Consider the following 20,212-nt stretch of genomic DNA (forward strand, 5'->3'; position numbering starts at 1 on the left):
AGGTATAATGTGTGATATAACAGCTATAATGGCCTCTTTGCATTATACATAAGGAAATTTTGTTTTCTTCAGCTCACACTGCAGCTGGGCAAAAGGAGTAGATTCCTTAGACAAGCAAAGAAGCAAAGATTTTCAAGAAACTTGTCTCTTCGGGCTGCCTTATAGACAGGTTCTGAGATCCTGAAACCCTCGACCCCACTACCTCCTTACATGTCTTTGGGGGTAGGGGGTTAGCCTTCTGGACCAACACGGGGCCACTCAGCCTGTACTCAAGTGCCTGATAAATCAGAGGCACGCTGAGCTTTCAGGGGAACACACCCTGAGCTATCTTGAGTGTCAATGCCCCTGTAAAAGGGCTGTCCCACAGCAGCTGTCCCAGAAATCCTTTGAGGCACTGGCTTTCAGAAAGAAAAACTGAGGAAATGGGGACTGCACATTGACACAGGGAGGTGAAGTTGAAAAGCTGTAGATGATTTCTTCTGCAAAATCTTGTGGGTCGAGGTGAATAACCCACTGGTCAAGACTCGTGTTCTTTTTGACTGGAAAATACTTTGTAAATGGGATCCTTTATCTAAAATTTACCTTTCTTCAAAGCTATACACCTGGACCAATGAAGTTTGATTATTTCGTGTGATAAAATATATCTGTGAATGCTGTTCCATTTAGCTAAAAATGGATTAGCAAATTCTAGACAGTTAAAGCATTTTATTCGGTTTCATTCAAGCTAGTTTTTCATTGTTATATACATATAGTCATAACATTTCTACAGGTATAAAATACTTAAACAGTAAACATAAAAACATACTTAGCTGATGAGACTATAAGTTGAGAGTCTTTGTAAGCTATTAGATAGCTCTGATTCTCAGGGTTATGCACAGTTACCTAGTGGGAAAAAAACAGGACGTTTATAGAAATCACACTGGTTATAATTTTTAGGACAAATCTCTGTATTAATTGGGCCAGTATATGCTAAGGGGCTCATAATCAAAACTTAAATAAGTCTAAAAACCTGCCCAAGTCGGCACTTGGATGACCTAAAGACAGGCCATTTAAGTGCCGATAAACAGATTTGCTGGACGTGTTGAGGGCCTTTTTATGCTTTTGAATGCCGCTGTGCGCCCGGAGCTGAGTATCTGGAGGAGGGGTTAGGGTGGGGTGTGGGCCAACATAGACTTAGTCATCCTGCAAGGATAATCAAATGTTTTACTAGACATCCTAGATGAAACTTAAACGTTGTGAGTTAAGACGATGTAAAAACAGGTATAAGTGGCAAAAAGGTATCCAAGTGATCTGATGATCACTGCAGAATCAAAGTAAAGACCCACACACACTCCCCCAGTGTTCACTGACCCCCCTCTCACCCTCCCCACAAAGATCAGAATAAAAAAGTATATACCTGTTTCCAGAACATCAGCATCTGGTATCGAAAAGCCTAGTAGAGCTGCACAGAGGAGTCTTAAATAGTCTGGGGAGTGGGCTAAGTGAACCATAGAGAAGAGGACCCAGGTCCATAAGCCATTTATGGTGGAACATATGTGCCCACCAAACCCCCTCAAACCCTACTCTACTATCATGAGGGCTATTGGGGTTGTAGATAGGTGGGTATAGTGAGGTGTTTTTGTTTTTTTTTTGGGGGGGGGCTCACCATAAGGGAGTTCTGGTGAGATGTTTATCTGGCACCCTTTTTGTGAGTTTCACAGCAGCGCCCTCTAAGGTGCCCCACTGCTCTGTTGCCATGTCTGGGTGGCCAGTCCATTACAAGATTGGCCCCGCCCACATCCAAATGGTCTTGTTCTGTATTTTTCAAAAATGGGCATTTTCCTACTGCTGACTTTGGCCGTTTAGGGATATATGCTCAAATCGGACTTAGACGTATGTTTTGATTATGCCCCTCCACAAATTTATCAAGTGTCATCGAAAGATTAGATTCTTACTTTTGCTAATCTTTTTTCTTATAAATCCACACTCTATTCCTGGGCAAGTGGATTATGCATGCCAGTCACTTGCCTGCTTGTAGGAAGCCTCATTTACAAAATTTTTTAAACCCTCTCCTGTTCCCTCAGGACTGCCCTCAGGTATTCAGTTAATCTGAAAGCAGAAAGTCACCTGTAGAGGACACAGACAAAAGGGAGGGGTACAGGGAAACTCCCCAACAAATCAGTCGAATCTACTCATAACATGAAATATCATAACAATCATAAACAGATTATAAAACAGTATAAACCTGAAATAAACCGTGCTTTAAGGAAACACAGCCTGTACTAACAGAAGGGGAACTATAACTAGGGACCCCCAATGCAAAGTGTAAAACATATTCGGATGGTACTCTTAGAAAGATTGGCTAGGAAACCAGAAGTCCAGCTTACCTATACTCGTTAAGGCAGACGATCGACGAATCAGCAATTCACAGGGCAGGTTCCAGGAATACAGCATGGATTTACAAGAAAGAAGATTAGCAAAAGAAAGAACCTAATCTTTCATTCTTGTACAATCCCGCTCTATTCCTGGACAAGTGTGATGTAACAGAGCAGTCCATAGAGTCAGGGTGGAACTGATGAGCTTGCTGCCAAAACGGAGGTGAAAAAAGGAGCATCCTGCTTGGTCGGCACATCAATCCTGTAAAACTTGGTAAAGGCAAGGAGGACCATGTAGCAGCACTGCAAAGAGATTACCGACTCTTCCCAAGAAGAGGAAACACCTCTAACAGAATGAGCCCTGACAAACAGGGGACTTCTTTCCGGCTGCAACATAAGCAGATGAAACAGCCATACTAATCCATCTGGAAACAGTGGCCTTTGAGGCTGGCCTGTGGAGGAAAGTCCAAACAGGAGAATCTGGTACTAGTAATGCTGGTAGAAGATAGAGAAGCACAGGAACCTTTTTGCACTTTTTGTGGATGGGGATGTGTGAGCAGGCATCCAGGAGACCTAAGGATGCCAGCCAGTAGTTTTTCTGGACCAGGGGGAGAGTGGATCCCAGAGAGTGCATTCAAAACTTTTCCTAGAGGATGCACCTGTCGAAGTGGCAAAGATCTAGGATGGGTCTGAATTTGTCTGTCTTCTTGGGGATGAGGAAGTACCGTGAGTAGAATCCTTGGTTGACCTTTGCTGGGGGGGCACCGGCTCTATGGCTCTTGCTTGTAGCAAGGACTGGATCTCCTCTAGAGTGAGGTGGGGCAGTGGTTCTGGCTTTCTGTGCCGCTATGGTGGGTAGAACAGTGGAGGCAGCTTGAACCTCATACGGTAATCCTTTTGGGCAATGCTGAGTTCTTATTTGTCTGAAGATATTTGTTCCCAGGAAGGACTGTAGCTCACTGGTTGAGCTACTGCCTCTGTACCCAGAGGTTGCGAGATCAAATCCTGGTGCTGCTCCTTGTGACCGTGAACAAATCACTTAATCCTCCAGTGCCCATCGCTTTGAATGTCAGCTTTGAAATGCAAAAGCAACAGAAAGGTGGTATACAAGTCCCCATTCCCTTACCCTTACAGGCAGGACCAACCAGCATAAACAGGTGGTTGGAGATCAGAAACTCATTCGTGACCTCCAAGTACTGCAACAAAATCCTGCGCACATCCAGCGACTGGAGGGAGTAAAGATAGAACATAAGAACATAAGAACTGCCATCTCCGGATCAGACCTTCGGTCCATCAAGTCCGGCGATCCGCACACGCGGAGGCCCTGCCAGGTGTACACCTGGCGTAATTTATAGTCCACCATATCTTTATATGCCTCTCTTAAGGAGATATGCATCTAGTTTGCTCTTGAAGCCTAGGACGGTCGATTCCGCAATAATCTCCTCTGGAAGGGCATTCCAGGTGTCAACCACTCTCTGAGTGAAGCAGAACTTCCTGACATTAGTCCTGAACCTGTCCCCCCCTTAGCTTCATTACATGTCCTCTAGTCCGTGTCAAATTGGACAATGTAAATAATCTTCTCTGCTCTATTTTGTCGATTCCTTTCAGTATTTTGAAGGTCTCGATCATATCCCCACGCAGTCTCCTTTTCTCAAGGGAGAACAATCCTAGTGTTATAAGTCTATCCTCGTATTCCAGTTTCTCCATACCCTTCACCAGTTTTGTTGCTCGTCTCTGCACCCTCTCCAGCAGTTTTATATCCTTCTTTAGGTAGGGAGACCAATGTTGGACGCAGTATTCCAAGTGTGGTCTGACCATTGCCCTATAAAGCGGCATTATAACTTTTTCCGATCTACTCGAGATTCCTTTCTTTATCATGCCCAACATTCTATTTGCCTTCTTTGCCGCTGCCATGCATTGTGCCGACGGCTTCAGGGTCCTATCTATCAGTACACCCAGGTCCTTTTCTTGTTCACTCTTCCCCAGAGTTGCACCTGACATTGTATACTCGTATTCCTTATTCTTATTGCCTAAATGCATTACCTTGCATTTCTCCACATTGAACTTCATCTGCCATTTCTCCGCCCATGTTTCTAACCGACACAAGTCGCTCTGGAGTTCCTCTCTATCCTCCTGCGATCTGATTGCCCGGCATAGTTTTGTATCGTCTGCAAACTTGATGATCTCACTGGATGTTCCTTCCTCCAGGTCATTGATATAAATATTAAAAAGGATCGGCCCAAGTACCGAGCCCTGGGGTACACCACTAGTCACTTTCTCCCAGTCGGAGAACTTCCCATTTATGCCCACTCTCTGCTTTCAGTTTTCCAGCCATTTGCCTATCCATCTTTGTATATCTCCCTCTATGCCATGGCTTTGTAGTTTCCTGAGAAGTCTTTCGTGTGGAACTTTGTCTAACGCTTTCTGGAAGTCCAAGTATATTATGTCCACCAGCTTCCCACTATCAATTTGCTCGTTCACGGTCTCAAAAAATTGGAGTAAATTCGTCAAACATGATTTCCCTTTCCTGAATCCATGTTGACTGGGTTTCATCAAGTCGTGTGCGTCCAAGTGCCGGACTATGCTATCCTTGATCAGTGCTTCAACCATCTTGCCGGGGACAGACGTAAGACTCACAGGCCTATAGTTGCCCGGTTCCCCTCTCGATCCTTTTTTGAAAATTGGCGTGACGTTCGCTATCCTCCAGTCGTCCGGTATCTGTCCAGTTCTGATTGTCAGGTTTGCAAGTTTTTGCAATAACTCTCCGATTTCAACCTTCAATTCCTTTAAGACTCTCGGGTGAATTCCATCCGGTCCAGGGGATTTGTCACTTTTAAGTTTGTCGATCTGATAGTATATCTGGTCTAAGTCCACTTCAACTGTGGTGAGGCTGTCTTCTATTTCTCCTGCAAACACTTTCTCCGCTTCAGGTATTGTTGAGGTGTCCTCCTTCGTAAAGACGGACGCAAAGAAGGAATTTAGTTTGTCTGCGATTTGTTTATCTTCCTTGATGTACCCTTTTCTTCCCTGGTCGTCCAGGGGTCCCACTGCCTCTTTTGCAGGTTTTTTCCCTTTCACGTATCTAAAGAAGGGCTTGAAGTTTTTGGCCTCCTGGGCTATTTTTTCCTCATATTCCTGTTTGGCATCCCTCACCGCCTTGTGACATTTCTTCTGATCATCTTTATGTTTGTTCCAGGCTTCGGTTGTCTTTATGCATTTCCATTTTTTGAAAGAGTCCTTCTTTTCTTTTATGGCTTCCTTCACCTGTATGGTAAGCCATGCCAGTTCTCTTTTGCTCTTTGTTCTCCGATCTTTGGAAATCCTCGGAATGTAGAGATCTTGTGCTTCTGTGATAGTATTTTTCAGTAGGGACCATGCCTGATCTACCGTTTCAAGTTTGTCCACCATCTTCTCGAGTCGTTTTTCTACCATGGCTCTCATGCGATCGTATTTACCCTTTTTAAAGTTTAAGGTGGTGGTTAAGGTTTTGGCATGTTTCCCTTTCCCGATGTCAAGTTTAAAGTTGATTACATTGTGATCACTCGTTCCCAGTGGAACCATGACTTCCACTTCTGTTATCGGTCCCGTGAGGCCATTTAGGACCAAGTCCAAGGTGGCATTGCCTCTTGTCGGCTCTTTTACCATTTGTTCCAGGAAGCAATCCCCTAGCACCTCCAGGAACTTGGCCTCCTTGCCGCAGTTGGAGGTTGCTAGTTTCCAGTCTATCCCTGGGAAATTGAAGTCTCCCAATATAATTACATTGCCTGTCTTGCATTCTTGTTTGATTTCCTCCATCATTTCTGAATCAGTTTCCTCCGCCTGTCCTGGGGGACGATAGTAAAGGCCAATTTTCGTATCTGCGCCATATTGACCAGGAATTTTGATCCAGAGTGACTCAAGCTTCTCTTTCATTTCTGTTGTAACCATTTCAACAGAATCTATTCCCTCCTTAACATATAGAGCAATACCTCCACCTTTCTGCCCTACTCGATCTCTTCTATACAGTTTGTATCCCTGTAGTACTGTGTCCCATTTGTTTTCTTCATTCCACCATGTTTCTGTTATGCCAATGATATCCAATATGTCATGTCTTGCTATTGTCTCTAGTTCCCCCATTTTGTTACCTAGACTTCTAGCATAGGAAGTCGAATCTCCTGGTTAATGTGGAAGCTAGAGACCATTTTCAGAAGAAAAGATGGAACAGTGTGCAAAAACAAGCTGGAATCAGTGATCCTAAGAAAAGGATCCCAGCAGGATAGTCTGAAGATCAGAAACCCTGCGGGCCAAAGTAATGGCCTCCAGGAAGACTGTCTTGATAGAAAGATCCATTAACGATGCCTGCTCCAAAGGCTCATAAGGCGGGCGAGCCACAGACTGGAGCACAAAATTGAGATTCCAAGTCAGACAGGGTAGCCGCAATGGGGACCGAAGCCTAAGAGCACCCTTCAGAAACCAGACAACATACAAGTGAGTGGCCAAAGAGTCTCTAAGAGGCCTAGGACCCAGATAGGAGAGACTGGCAATCTGAACCCTCAGAGAGCCGACAGCCAGTTCCTTTTCCAGTGTCTTGAAGGAACTCCAGAATCAGAGGTGTCGACGGTACAGATGGAACCTAACGCTTCAGGATGCACCAATATTGATAACATCTCTAAGTTTTCGCAAGAGTAGCAATCATGGACTAAGGCCATGTGCTCAAAGCGGTCTGGATTCTGAAGCGCAATCAGGCCCTGCGTGAAAAGACTAGGATGACTACTATTACTACTAATCACTTACATAGCGCTGAAAGGTGTATGCAGCGCTGTACATTTTGACATTTGTAGACGGTCCCTGCTAGGAAGAGCTTACAATACAACTTGGACAGACAGATGCAGTTGCATGTGGACCAGGTTGGTGTAGCACGGATCTCGGCCAGTTCTGCGCCACGAGAATCACCTGACCACTGTGCGCCACGATCTATCTCAACAGGTCTATCATGGGCCATGGAGGGAAGACAAAGATGACCCTCCAGAGGCCAATGCTGCACTCGAGTGTCTAAACCTTCACTGCCTGGTTTGTGACGGTGGCTGAAGAACCAATCCACTTTCTTGTTGACCGGTGACGCCATGAGGTCGAATGTTGGACGACATCACCGTTCTGAAATTTGGCAGATAAAATTTAATGCTAAATGCAAGGTCATGCAAAAAACCCGAAGGAACATTACAGTTTAGGGGGTGAAGAAATTATGTGCACGACAGAAGAGCAGGACTTGGGTGTGATTGTATGTGATGATCTTAGGGTGGCCAAACAGGTTGAAAAGGTGATGGTGAAAGCCTGAAGGATGCTAGGGTGCATAGGAAGAGGTATGGCCAGTAGGAAAAAGGAGGTATTGATGCCCCTGTATAAGACTCTGGAGAGACCTCATTTAGAATATTGGGTACGATTCTGGAGACCACACCTTCAAAAAGATATAAAAAGGGTGGAGTCGGTCCAGAGGAAAGCTGCTAAAATGGTGTGTGGTCTTCGACATAAGGCGTATGGGGACAGACTTAAAGAACTCAATATGTATACTTTAGAGGAAAAGCAGGAGAGGGGCAATATGAAGATATTTAATTACCTACGTGGCATAAATGCAGATGAGTTGAGTCTCTTTCATTTGAAAGGAAGCTCTGTAATGAGAGGGCATAGGATAAAGTTAAGAGGAGTAATCAAAGGAAAAGCACAGTTACTTACCGTAAAGCACAGTTACTTACCGTAACAGGTGTTATCCAGGGACAGCAGGCAGATATTCTCACATGTGGGTGACGTCATCTACGGAGCCCCAACGCGGACAGCTTTTCAAGCAAACTTGATTGAAGTTTCAAGTTTGCACACTGCACCACGCATGTGCTAGCCTTCCTGCCCACTAGAGGGCGCATCCCCACCTCGTGGTCCTCAGTTCCATATCCAGCAAAGAAGCCATCCCCGGGGAGGAGGGCGGGTTGTGAGAATATATGTCTGCTGTCCCTGGATAACACCTGTTACGGTAAGTAACTGTGCTTTATCCCAGGACAAGCAGGCATGATATTCTCATATGTGGGTGACCTCCAAGCCAACCAAAAAAGGGCAGGTGGGAGGATGGCAATTCAGGAAAACAGGTTACATAACACCGACTGGCCAAAACGGCCGTCGCTTCTGGACAAAGTGTCCAGACAGTAGTGGGAGGTGAACGTATGAACCGAAGACCAAGTGGCAGCTTTACATATGTCCTCCATAGGAGTAGATCGGAGGAAAGCAACCGAAGCTGCCATCGCTCGGACCTTATGCCCCGTGACTCGACCCAAGAGCGGGAGACCAGCCTGAGCGTAGCAAAAAGAAATACAAGCAGCCAACCAGTTGGACAAGGTGCGCTTGGAAACAGGATGTCCCAACCGATTAGGATCAAAGGACAAAAATAATTGAGGAACCTTCCGATGAGACTTGGTACGTTGGAGATAAAAGGCCAACCCCCTCTTACAGTCAAGTGTGTGAAGCGCCGCCTCACCAGGATGAGAGTGGGGCTTCGGGAAGAATACCGGAAGAACAATGGACTGATTGAGGTGGAAATCAGACACAACTTTAGGCAAAAATTTAGGATGGGTGCGAAGAACCACCTTGTCATGATGAAATACAGTAAAAGGAGGATCCGCAACCAAAGCCTACAGCTCGCTAATCTGACGAGCGGAAGTGAGTGCAATCAAAAAGACCACTTTCCAAGTAAGAAACTTAAGCAGAGATTTGTCGATAGGTTCAAAAGGAGGCTTCATCAGTTGAGCTAAGACCACATTAAGATCCCAAACTACAGGAGGAGGTTTCAGAGGAGGATGGACATTCACGAGACCCCTCATGAAACGAGTAACCAGAGGATGAAGAGAGAGAGAACGACCCTCAAGATGCCGATGGAACGCCGCAATGGCACTGAGATGCACCCGAATGGAAGTCGTCTTCAGTCCAGACTTAGACAGATGCAACAAATATTCCAGCATCGAAGACACGGGAACTGAACTCGGTTCCAGATGATTCGAGGAACACCAGGATGAAAATCTGGTCCACTTCTGGGAATAACAAATACGAGTCGAGGCCTTGTGCGAGGCTTCCAAAATCTCCCTCACCGACTGAGAAACAGGGACCGAAGTCAAGGGGAAAGGAACCAAGCAGTCAGATGTAAAGACTGAAGATTGGGATGTAACAGCGAACCCCGACTCTGAGACAGCAGAGAGGGAAAGACAGGCAGAAGCAGAGGTTCCCTGACACTGAGTTGAAGAAGCAGGGAGAACCAGTGTTGTCTGGGCCAACGAGGCGCAATGAGAATCATCGTGGCTCTGGACGATTTGAGATGAACCAGCGTTCTCAAGATCAGAGGAAAAGGAGGGAACGCATAAAGGAACCTCCCCCCCCAGTCGAGAAGAAAGGCATCGGCCTCGAGACGGTCCCGGGAGTACATCCGAGAACAGTAGAGGGGTAGTTTGTGAGTCTCCGGGGAGGCAAACAGATCCACCTGAGGAGTCCCCCAGCGGTCGAAGATCTCGCGTAGAACCCTGGAGTTCAGCGACCACTCGTGAGGCTGGAGAAGACGACTGAGTTTGTCTGCCAGACAGTTTCTCTCTCCTTGAATGTAAACCGCACGCAGGAATATGTTCTGAGAGACTGCCCATTCCCAAAGGCGCAGGGCTTCCTGGCACAGAGGCCAAGAGCCCGTCCCCCCTGCTTGTTGACATAATACATTGCCACCTGGTTGTCTGTCCGTACGAGCACTACTTGATCGTGCAGTAGGTGGCAGAAAGCTCGAGCAGCCAGAAAAATGGCCCGAAGCTCCAATACATTGATGTGACAAAGGCGGTCCTCTGCCGACCATAGACCCTGAGTCTGCAGACCGTCGAGATGTGCCTCCCACGCGTACTCCGAGGAGTCCGTGGTCAGGACCTTGCGACACGGAGGAACGAGAAATAGCAAACCCCCTGAAAGACTGGAAGAGTTGGTCCACCAACGGAGCGAGCTTCTCAAAGAAGGAGTCACTGTGATCGGACAAGAGACTGGGTCGCGCTCCTGCCGCCATTGAGAGGCTAGAGTCCACTGAGGAAGCCTCAGATGCAAGCGGGCGAAGGGAGTGACGTGGACCGTCGACGCCATGTGGCCCAGAAGGATCATCATACGCTGAGCCGACACCACAGATTGCCTCAAAACTTGGCGACCCAATTGAAGCAAGGCCTCCCGCCGAGGAGGGGGGAGGAAAGAGCGGAGGCGAACCGTGTCCAGCACGGCTCCTATAAACTGGAGAGACTGAGCCGGGCACAACTGAGACTTGGGAAAGTTCACTTCGAACCCTAGACGTTGAAGCAAGATGATAGTCTGTTTGGTCGCTAAGATAACTCCCTCCTTGGTCGGGGCCTTGATCAGCCAATCGTCCAGGTAGGGAAAGACCTGTAGCCCCCGAGAGCGCAGGGCCGCCGCAACTACCACCATACACTTTGTGAATACCCGAGGGGACGACGCCAGACCAAAGGGAAGGACCCTATACTGAAGGTGTAAATCTCCCACCTGGAACCGTAAGAACTTTCGGAAAGCGGGATGCACCGGAACATGGGTATATGCTTCCTTCAAGTCCAGGGAGCACATCCAATCCCCTTCCTCCAACAGGGGGTACAAAACCGGAAGCGATAACATACGGAACTTCTCCCGGACCAGGAACTTGTTGAGCTTCCGGAGGTCCAAAATGGGGCGCAAATCCCCGGTTTTTTTCGGGACCAAAAAGTAACGGGAGTAAAACCCCCGACCCCGCTGGTCGAGAGGGACAAGCTCCACCGCCCGTAGGCTCAACAAGGCCCTGGCCTCGACCAGGAGAAGGGCCAACTGGCTCCGATTGGACGGGCAAGCGCTGGGAGGCATATCTGGAGGCTGCGCTAAGAAGTTGAGCAAATAGCCCTCGGAGACGGTCCGGAGCACCCATGCGTCGGATGTAATCTCGGTCCATGCCCCGTAAAAGGACCTGATTCGACCCCCGATGGGGAGGGGGTCCGGCGATACTGCGGAGGGGGCCCGCCCCCAACCGCAGATCCCGTCAAAAGGACGGCGCAGGCTTGGACGCTCCCTGCGCTGGAGGTTTTGATGGACCTCCCTACCGTGCTGGGGCGGGCGTCGGGGCGAAGGTCTCGAGAAGGCCGGCGTAGATTTCTGCGGGTATCTTCTCGGGGGCTGTCGAAAAGGTTTTTGCGGCGGGGCCTTAGGTTTCGGCCGGACCAGGGAAGCCAGAGAACGCTCCTGCTCTGACAGACGTTTGGTCGCCGCCTCCAAGGAGTCGTCAAACAACTCAGAACCCACGCAGGGCAAATTCGCCAAACGCTCCTGCAGGTTGGGGTCCATCTCGAGGGTACGGAGCCACGCCAGCCGGCGCATAGCCACCGCACAGGCTGATACCCTCGAGGCGAGTTCAAAGGCATCGTACACAGCGTGGAATAGGTACAAGCGTAGTTGAGAGAGATTTGACACGAAGGTGGCGAACTGCTCCTTATGGGAATCAGGAATGACCTCCCTAAAACCTGGGAGGTCCTTCACCATGGTACGCAAGTAGGAAGAATAGGAAAATGCGTAATTCAAGACCCTCGTCGCCATAAGAGAGTTAGCGTAGAGGCGACGACCAAATTTGTCGAGTGTTCGTCCTTCCCTCCCCGGCGGGACCGCTGCAGACACCCTGGAAGGTTGCGTCCTCTTAAGCGCCGACTCCACCAGGAGCGATTGGTGGGAGAGTTGCGCCTTCTCGAACCCCTTAGGAGGGAGGGTCCGGTATTTCGACTCCATTTTGGACGGTACCACCGTGACCGTAAGAGGGGTCTCCAAATTTCTGAGGAGGGTCTGATGGAGGACCTTATTTAGCGGAAGGCGAGGGGATTCCCGTGGGGGAGCAGGAAGATCCTGCTCTTCCAAAAACTCTTTGGTATAATGGGAACCTGCCAACAAGTCCACGCCCAAAGCTCCCGCCATATCCTGCACAAACCTGGAGAATGACGAAGGTCTGGCAGGCGGAGAAGGAGACCGAGATCTCCCCGCCGAGCCGAAGGGGGAGGCCTCGGGGGAATACCTCGGCTCTCTACCCGACCCCGATCCCCACGAGGCACGCTCCTGGGACCTCGAGGGGGTCGGGGACCGGTCATGCCTGAGGGAACCTTTGGGGGAACCCCCCGGGGTACGAGGTATCGAGGCCCGTCCCTTCCGCCCCGGCGAGGAGGCACGGGAACTCTCTCCGACAGGGGAGCGAAAAAGACTGGGGTTATCCAGGTGGAGCTCCGAGACTGGTAAGGCCTCGACCCCGAGCGGCGACGAGCGACCGCGCCTCCGAGGCGAGGCCCGAGATCGCTTGGCCTTCCTCCGACGGCGCCTCGCCCGAGGCCTGCCCGAAGGCGAGGAGCCTCGCGAGGACCTCGAGGTCGAAGTGGACGAGAGCCTCCGCACCCGGCGCATCTTGTCACGGGGCCGCACGCTACGCTCAGGCTATCCCACCGATGCCGGGTCCGAGGGCCAAGCCGAGGTCGAGGCAGAACGAGCCTCGGGAGCCGAAGCCCCCGTACCCGAGGGCGACCTCGGTCTCGAGTATTCCCTCGGGGCAATCAATTTGGACACCTTGGGCTGGGCGGAGGCAGACCCTCCCGCCGTCGAGGAGCCCGAGGATGGCTTCTTGGATGATCCTGGAGCTGAGGAGGGAAGTGGAGACTTACCCGAGGCCGGCTTGGACGAGGCCACAGGCTTCGATGGGACCGAAGGTCGAGGCGAAACCGAGGGGCCCGAGGCCGAGGTCGAGGCCGAGGTCAAGGCCGGGGCCGAAGCTGAGGCCGAACTCGAGGCCTTCCCAGTCGGGGACTCAACGGCGAAAAGTTCCGCCATGCGGGCCCTGCAGCGTTTGAGAGCCCTCTTCTGAAAGGTGGCACACCTGGCACAAGAGTCTGTCGGGTGCTGGGGCCCCAAGCACAGCAAACAGCACCGGTGAGGATCTGTTATCGATAAGAGTCGGTCGCACCGACCGCACTTTTTAAATCCCGTCACAGGCCGGGACATGGGCCCAAAAAGCGGCCGGGAACAGACGAGGTCCCACGGCCGCGGCTACCGGGAGCCCCCGGAGCGACGGAAAAAATAAAACTTTTTTTTTTTTTGTAACGAGAACTGAACAATGAAAGAAAAGAAACAAGACAAAACGCAGCGACCGCGTCGAAATCAGGACACAGCCGCGGCGACAGAAGGCAAATTGAAGAGCACAATTTTCCACAGGGCTTCTGGCTCCGCGGATGAAATTGAACTGAGGACCACGAGGTGGGGATGCGCCCTCTAGTGGGCAGGAAGGCTAGCACATGCGTGGTGCAGTGTGCAAACTTGAAACTTCAATCAAGTTTGCTTGAAAAGCTGTCCGCGTTGGGGCTCCGTAGATGACGTCACCCACATGTGAGAATATCATGCCTGCTTGTCCTGGGATAATACTTTTTTACAGAAAGGGTGGTAGACACGTGGAACAATCTCCCAGTAGACATGGTAGAGACTGAGACTATCTGAATTCAAGAAGGTTTGGGATAGGCACGTGGGATATCTTAGAGACAGGAAGAAGTAATGGTTATTGTGAATGGGCAGACAAGATGGGCCATTTGGCCTTTATATGCCATCATGTTTCTATCATGGTGACAAACTTTGCCCACAAAGGAAGCAGCCGCTGCTGCTGCTTTCAACCCAGCAGCCGCAAAAAGGTGTTTGAGGACAAAATCTACTCTACAGTCCTGCATGTCCTTTAGCACCCCTTCCCCTTCACTAGGGAGAGAAGTGCGCTTTGTGACCAGAAGCACAAAGGAATCCACTTTTGGGGACGTAAAATGCTGACCAAAAGCTTCCGCCATCTGGTAGAGCTTTGACATGTCTATAGTGCATATCAACGAACCCCCAGTGGTCCGTGAGCATCTTGATAACGTCCTGCAGCCTGCGGTTTCTCACTACTTATAAGAGAGAATTCCGAAGAAGTTGACTGCCCAACTTTTCAACTTCAACACCTGGAGGGCTTCAGAGATCAAAGCCACGGGTTTGAAAAATCTCCGCACCGTGGTGTCCTCACCCAGATCCTGGAGGTCCACGAACACAGCAACATATCCCGCAGTGGTAGTACCAGCCTACATAAGCAAAGTTATGGTCAGGTCATTCCGGTCATTTGTGTCATCAGCTGGCAAAACATCCTTGGATAACTCAGTGAGATTGGACTCAAGACTCATGTCCTGGGAAGGGGGATTGCCCATTACCAGCAAGGATACCAGAGGATGCGTGAAAGGTGTCTTTTTCTTGGCCAAAAAAGCTTAATAAAGCATGTTAATAAATTATGGGGAAAACCTGTCATCCGAGGGCAGCAGCTGCCTCCTGGGAACCCCTTAGAACTCTTGGAGGGCGTTTTGCTGGGGGCCCTCTTTCAACATTTTTGGGCTGCTCCCGGCTGGAGAGAGAGCAGAAAAACCCACTTCAGAGGTTGAGGGAACTTGGCCTGATGATATTTTGCCCCCCTCCCACGCAGCAGAGTACTTGGAACACATCCGTTCACCAGACAGCCATCCACCACAAACAGGGTATGAATCTGAAGTATCCTGCTCTGGGAAGTCCATCTGAGTGGTTTTCTTGCAAAAACGAAGCTTGCAAAGGCATAAATAACTAAATTAAAATCAGGAAAATCAAATATGATCACCGCAGGTGTAATAAAAAAATAAGCCCGGGAAAAGCACAGGAACCTTCAAAACACAACAATTTTAGGGGTGGGAGACTAGGACTAACTCCCAAACTGCCCAAATCTCACTTTTCAAGACACCCCCCCAAAAAAAAAAAAAATTAGCTGAAACAGACTGTTAGCCTTGTACTCACGGTGCCATGCTGGAAGCCACAGTAAAGGAAGCCAAAACAGCTTACAGGGAGATCCTCCACTTCAACAAGCCTTGTAACTGAACTGCTGGTCTTCTGACTGCCCCTCTGGCCTGAGTTAAACAGCCAGTGACCTCTGCCATCCACAGAACATGCTGCACATATGACTTTGCGGAGGAATTCAGTCGGCCCCAATCCCGGACACACCTTCAGAGTCACACAGCTTGTGCTCAAACCCACTAGCGGACGAACCTGGGGTGAGTAAGCTCCCAAGGGAATGGTCCCTGAGCCCTGATTGAAAGTATAGGCTGTCTAGAGGGTGCACTGCCAGGCAACCAACCTTATGGAGACATACTTTTCCTCAAAGTCTGCGATCTCCCACGGCCAAAGCTATCTCCACTGGGAACCTCTGCAGCACGAAGGTGCAAAGCGAAAAAAAAAAAAAAAAAAGGACTTTAAAGAAAAATCAACACAAGCAGAAAAGACTAGCTTCTACTATCTCACTTGTAGGAAAGCAACTGAATACATAAGGGCAGTCCTGAGGTAAGAGGGGAGGGTCTGAAAAATGATGTAAATGAGGCTTCCTAGAAGCGGACTGGGGTTGCATAATCCACTTGTCCAGGAATAGACGGGATAATACAAGAAAGTACAATTATGAAAGAAGAAAATCTTTGCTTCTGAAGTTCCCACTTGACATTATAAAAATAAGAATTTTGGAAGAGGCATAGTGCCCTCCTCCAAAGCTACCTTAGATCAAACGATAAAGTACCTAGGTTAGTGACAATTTGATTTTATTCTACAATACATAGGTAGTGACGATTTATCTCATCTGCTACAACTCAGGTCACATTTCTCTTGCAATAACTAATCTAATCTTAGCATTTCTTACCCACAATCTTCACCCGTTTCAGTTTTCCATCTCCTACATGCAATATTCAGTATCATTTATTTCAAATTTACCATTTGTGACCATCTCTGGGAAAAGGTGACAGTCTCCAGAAACAAAAAATGAGGTTTTAATAAATTGTTAGAGAAAATGATTTGTAAAACAGTACAGTAGTTAAAACTCCATCCTTTTATGTAAAAAAATATTCAGAAATTCAAATATAACTTCTGAAGATTGCTTATAGACAGACCCATGACATGAAAAAATCATTTATTCTCAATATTTTGTATCTGCTACTTTAGACACCTTTTCCCAGAGACAGTCACATATAACAAAAAATAATTTCACACCTTTAGAACAGTCACCATAAGCAATTTTGTTACCAAATGCCTGCAAATCTGTTAGATTATATAATTATGAAATGTGTCCATGAGAACTAATCCCCTCCTGTTCAACCCAAATTAACTTACCCCAACAACAAAAACCAAAACACAAACCCCCCCCCCCCCACACCTTAAACCTCCCTCGGGTCTAGTGGGACCTCCACACCCGACTCCTTGTTAGCAGTAAATCCAGTGAGGTTTCAAAACATGCTCTAGACCAGCGGTCTCAAACTCAAACCCTTTGCAGGGCCACATTTTGGATTTGTAGGTACTTGGAGGGCCTCAGAAAACATAGTTAATGTCTTATTAAAGAAATGACAATTTCGCATGAGGTAAAACTCTTTATAGTTTATAAATCTTTTCTTTTGGCTAAGCCTTAATATTGTAATTTATAGCTAAAGAGACATATGATCAAGAAACTTTTATTTTACTTTTGTGATTATGATAAAACATACAGAGGGCCTCAAATTAGTACCTGGCGGGCCGCATGTGGTCCCCCGGGCAGCGAGTTTGAGACCACTGTTCTAGACCCAATCCTGAACTAATATAAACATTTCCAATATTTCTACTATAGAAAGGTAGTATATCAAATCTATGACCCTTAGTGTACAAACTGTTAAGACTACTAACATCTTGTTTAAAAATTAAAGTATCTCAAACTCATTCTCTAGGGTTTGACCTTTCTACAGCTGCAAATATTACTAATCAAACTGAAGAGATAAATTTATATTTATCAACATTTAAGTTCAAAAACAATTTTCAGAATAACCAGGGTATACTATATAACAAATTATACCACCGATCTAATTCTACTATAGAGAATTTTGTGAAAAATATCTCTGTCATCCATGTTAAATCAATCCTGGATATAATGCAAGTCATGTGAATTAAAAAAAAAGAGATTATGTACTTACCCTGGTAAACTTTTCTAGTAGATAGATGAGACATTCTAGACAATAGGGTTATTTCCCCATACTTACATGCTCTGCAGAAGGAATCCATTCTGGATTTTTCACTCTGCCTCTGAAGTACTTCACTGATCGGTTTAGTGCCCTCTACAGTTAGTACTCAAGCATCAAGAGGCACCCACCTATGTGGAGCAGAGGCACCTGGAATAAGAGGCTAAACAAAGTGTTCTGATGAAAGTAATGAAACAGTACCATTAACCGCAAATACAGGCTCCAAAGGAGTGAAGCACAATTCCCCAAGAAAATGAGCATAGAAATAAATTCTTCTCAGCCCTCAAGGACTGAGAGGCTTCCAAGAAGCAGCTTGGAGAAGCATAAACAGACAAACTGTGAACAGGCGCAGAAAAGCCAGGGCGGGGAGTCTAGAATGTCTCACCTATCTACTGGAAAAGAGCTTACAGGGTAAGTACATAATCTCTTTTTCCAGTGCAATAGGCGAGACATTCTAGCACAGGGACATACAAAAGCAGTCCCCCCAAACAGCTAGGGTGGGCTTGCTGCGCCGGCCCCTAAGATCGAGGACCCGAAGGTCGAATCCTGCCTTGCAGCAAAATCCAGTCTGTAAAACTTGGAAACGTGGGAAGAAAAAAAACACATTGCTGCCCCGCAAATCTCCTCAGGAGGGACAGATCTAGCTTCGGACCATGAAGAAGCCACACTCCTGGTAGAAAGTGCCTTGACGGAAAGTGCCTTGACGGAATCTGAAAGAATGTAGGCTGACAAAATGGCCTTATGGATCCATCTAGATATCTGGGCCCTAAAAACGGGAGCACCCCGCTTAATCGAATGAGTCGGCACAAACAGATGATCAGAGGTGAAACTCGTGCGTGACCTCCCATCCACGCAGGAGAACCCTGCGTACATCCAGAGGCTACAACAGGAGGTCTGGGTCGAGGAACCTGTCGACAGAAAGGCAGGCAAACACACTGCCTGAGCCACCTGAAAAGCCGAAACAGCCAAGAGCATCAAAGCCAACAAAGAAGCATCTGAAAGAAGGCCAAAGGGAGCCTACATAAAGCTAAACAGCACCAGGCTAAGGTCCGAGGCAGAGATAGGATTGAGAACCAGCCATCTAACATGATGAACCCCTTGCAAGAATTGAGCGACATCAGAATGAGCCGCCAATGAGGACAAACTGTCCTGGGATCTAAGTAAGAGAGCCCAGCTACTGGAACCTGCAGAAAAGCCACCATAAGCCTAGTATCTTTCCTGTGTAAAGAAAGACAAGCATCAGCGAGATCAGAGCTGAATACGGATCCACCTGGTCTTGGATGCATCTTTATTGGAAGGCCTTCCATACCGTAGCGTACGCCGATCCCCGGATGACTTTGTAGACTTCAGAAGAACCTCAACAAGGGTAGAACAAAAGTCGCATGCTCAAGAGCCATGCCAGAAGAGCAAAAGCCCTGGATCAGGCATGCTAACTGGACCCTGCGTGAAAGGGTCCGAACAAGCGCTCAGCGTGAACTAGCTGAACTAGCTGAAGCCACCAGCATAATGCGACTAAGAACCAAAATCCTCTGAAGAACACGGTCGACCAAAGGCCCAGTTGTTAAAAAACAGACAGGAGAAAACTCCTGTTGCTAGAACTGACAAGCACGTCATGCCATCCGCTTCTGGGCTTGGAACATTGACAAAGAAGTACAGCACCTTCTTGTATCAAGAAGTGGCCATGAGATCAACGTGGGGACTCCCCCAGCATTCTGCAATCATCTGAAATGCCTGTGGGAACCGGATCCATTCGCCCGGATACAGAGACTGTCCGCTGAGGAGGTCTGCTTGCACGTTGTCCACTCTCACCACATGTGCTGCTGTCAGCGCCAGAAGATGTCCTGCTCAAGAAAAAGGCGTCGTCTTCCTGAGCCAGAGGATCACTCTTGGTCCCTCTCTGGCGATTGACAAGCTACTGCCGCAACATAGTCAGAGAAGACCTTGACTGCTCGGTTCTCTGGAGTCTTCTGCAACTTCATCTGAGTCAAACAAATATCCCTCAGTTCTACCGGGCAGATGACTACTTTCTCTGTGAGTGTGTCCAAATCCTGAACAGGACGATTGAAATGAGCAACTCAGTCCCAAAGGCTGGCATCAGCTATCACCATAATCCAAGAGACAATGAGGAGCGGTACGTCCCTGCAGAGGGATTGTGGGCGAGTCCATGCTTGCCTGAGCCTCTAGAGGCCACGGCAGACAAATCTGCAAAGCATCTCGGTGTGGCACCCAGTGAGAGCGCAATGCATGCTGAAGAGGATGCATTTGCGCCCTCGCCCAAGAAACCACATCCAGTGTGGCAACCATGGAGCCTAGAACTTGAAGATAATCCCATGCCGAAGGAGCCAGCCGCTCCAAAAGTGCAGAAATTTGGCCACACAGTTTCTGTCTACGAGTCTCAGACAGGTAGACACAGCCCGCAGTTGTTTCAAAGAGGACTCCCAAGTATGCCAATGACTGCATGGACTGCAGATGACTGAGGATGACAGTCCTTCTGAGGATGACAATCCAGCCCAAATCCTCCAGCACTTTGAAGCATCTGCTCCACTGTGCGATGTCCCTGGCTAACGAAGGAACTCTGATCAACCAGCCATCTAGATAAGGGTAAACTTGCAGACCCATCTTCCTCAGGCAAACTGCCACCACCACCATAAAGAAGACGAAAGCCGTATTATTTACTTGGAGGAACGATATAACATTGTCAATCCCATTCATTCTTAATAACACCACACTAAATGTAGTTCCTTCAGTTAAGATTCTTGGTGTACTAAT

General features: G+C 48.1%; 1 protein-coding gene across 4 annotated transcripts in view; it reads right to left on the bottom strand.

Moving 5' to 3' along the window:
- Positions 1–20,212, bottom strand: part of WAPL (WAPL cohesin release factor) — a 315,421-nt gene that overhangs the window by 84,999 nt on the left and 210,210 nt on the right. For all 4 annotated transcript variants that reach the window (XM_033941573.1, XM_033941575.1, XM_033941572.1 and 1 more), the window contains one exon: positions 806–882. In XM_033941573.1, the coding sequence (XP_033797464.1) occupies positions 806–882 (77 nt within the window). The remainder of the gene's footprint in view (positions 1–805; positions 883–20,212) is intronic.

This window comes from Geotrypetes seraphini, chromosome 4, assembly GCF_902459505.1.
Source record: "Geotrypetes seraphini chromosome 4, aGeoSer1.1, whole genome shotgun sequence".
Lineage (NCBI taxonomy): Eukaryota > Metazoa > Chordata > Amphibia > Gymnophiona > Dermophiidae > Geotrypetes > Geotrypetes seraphini.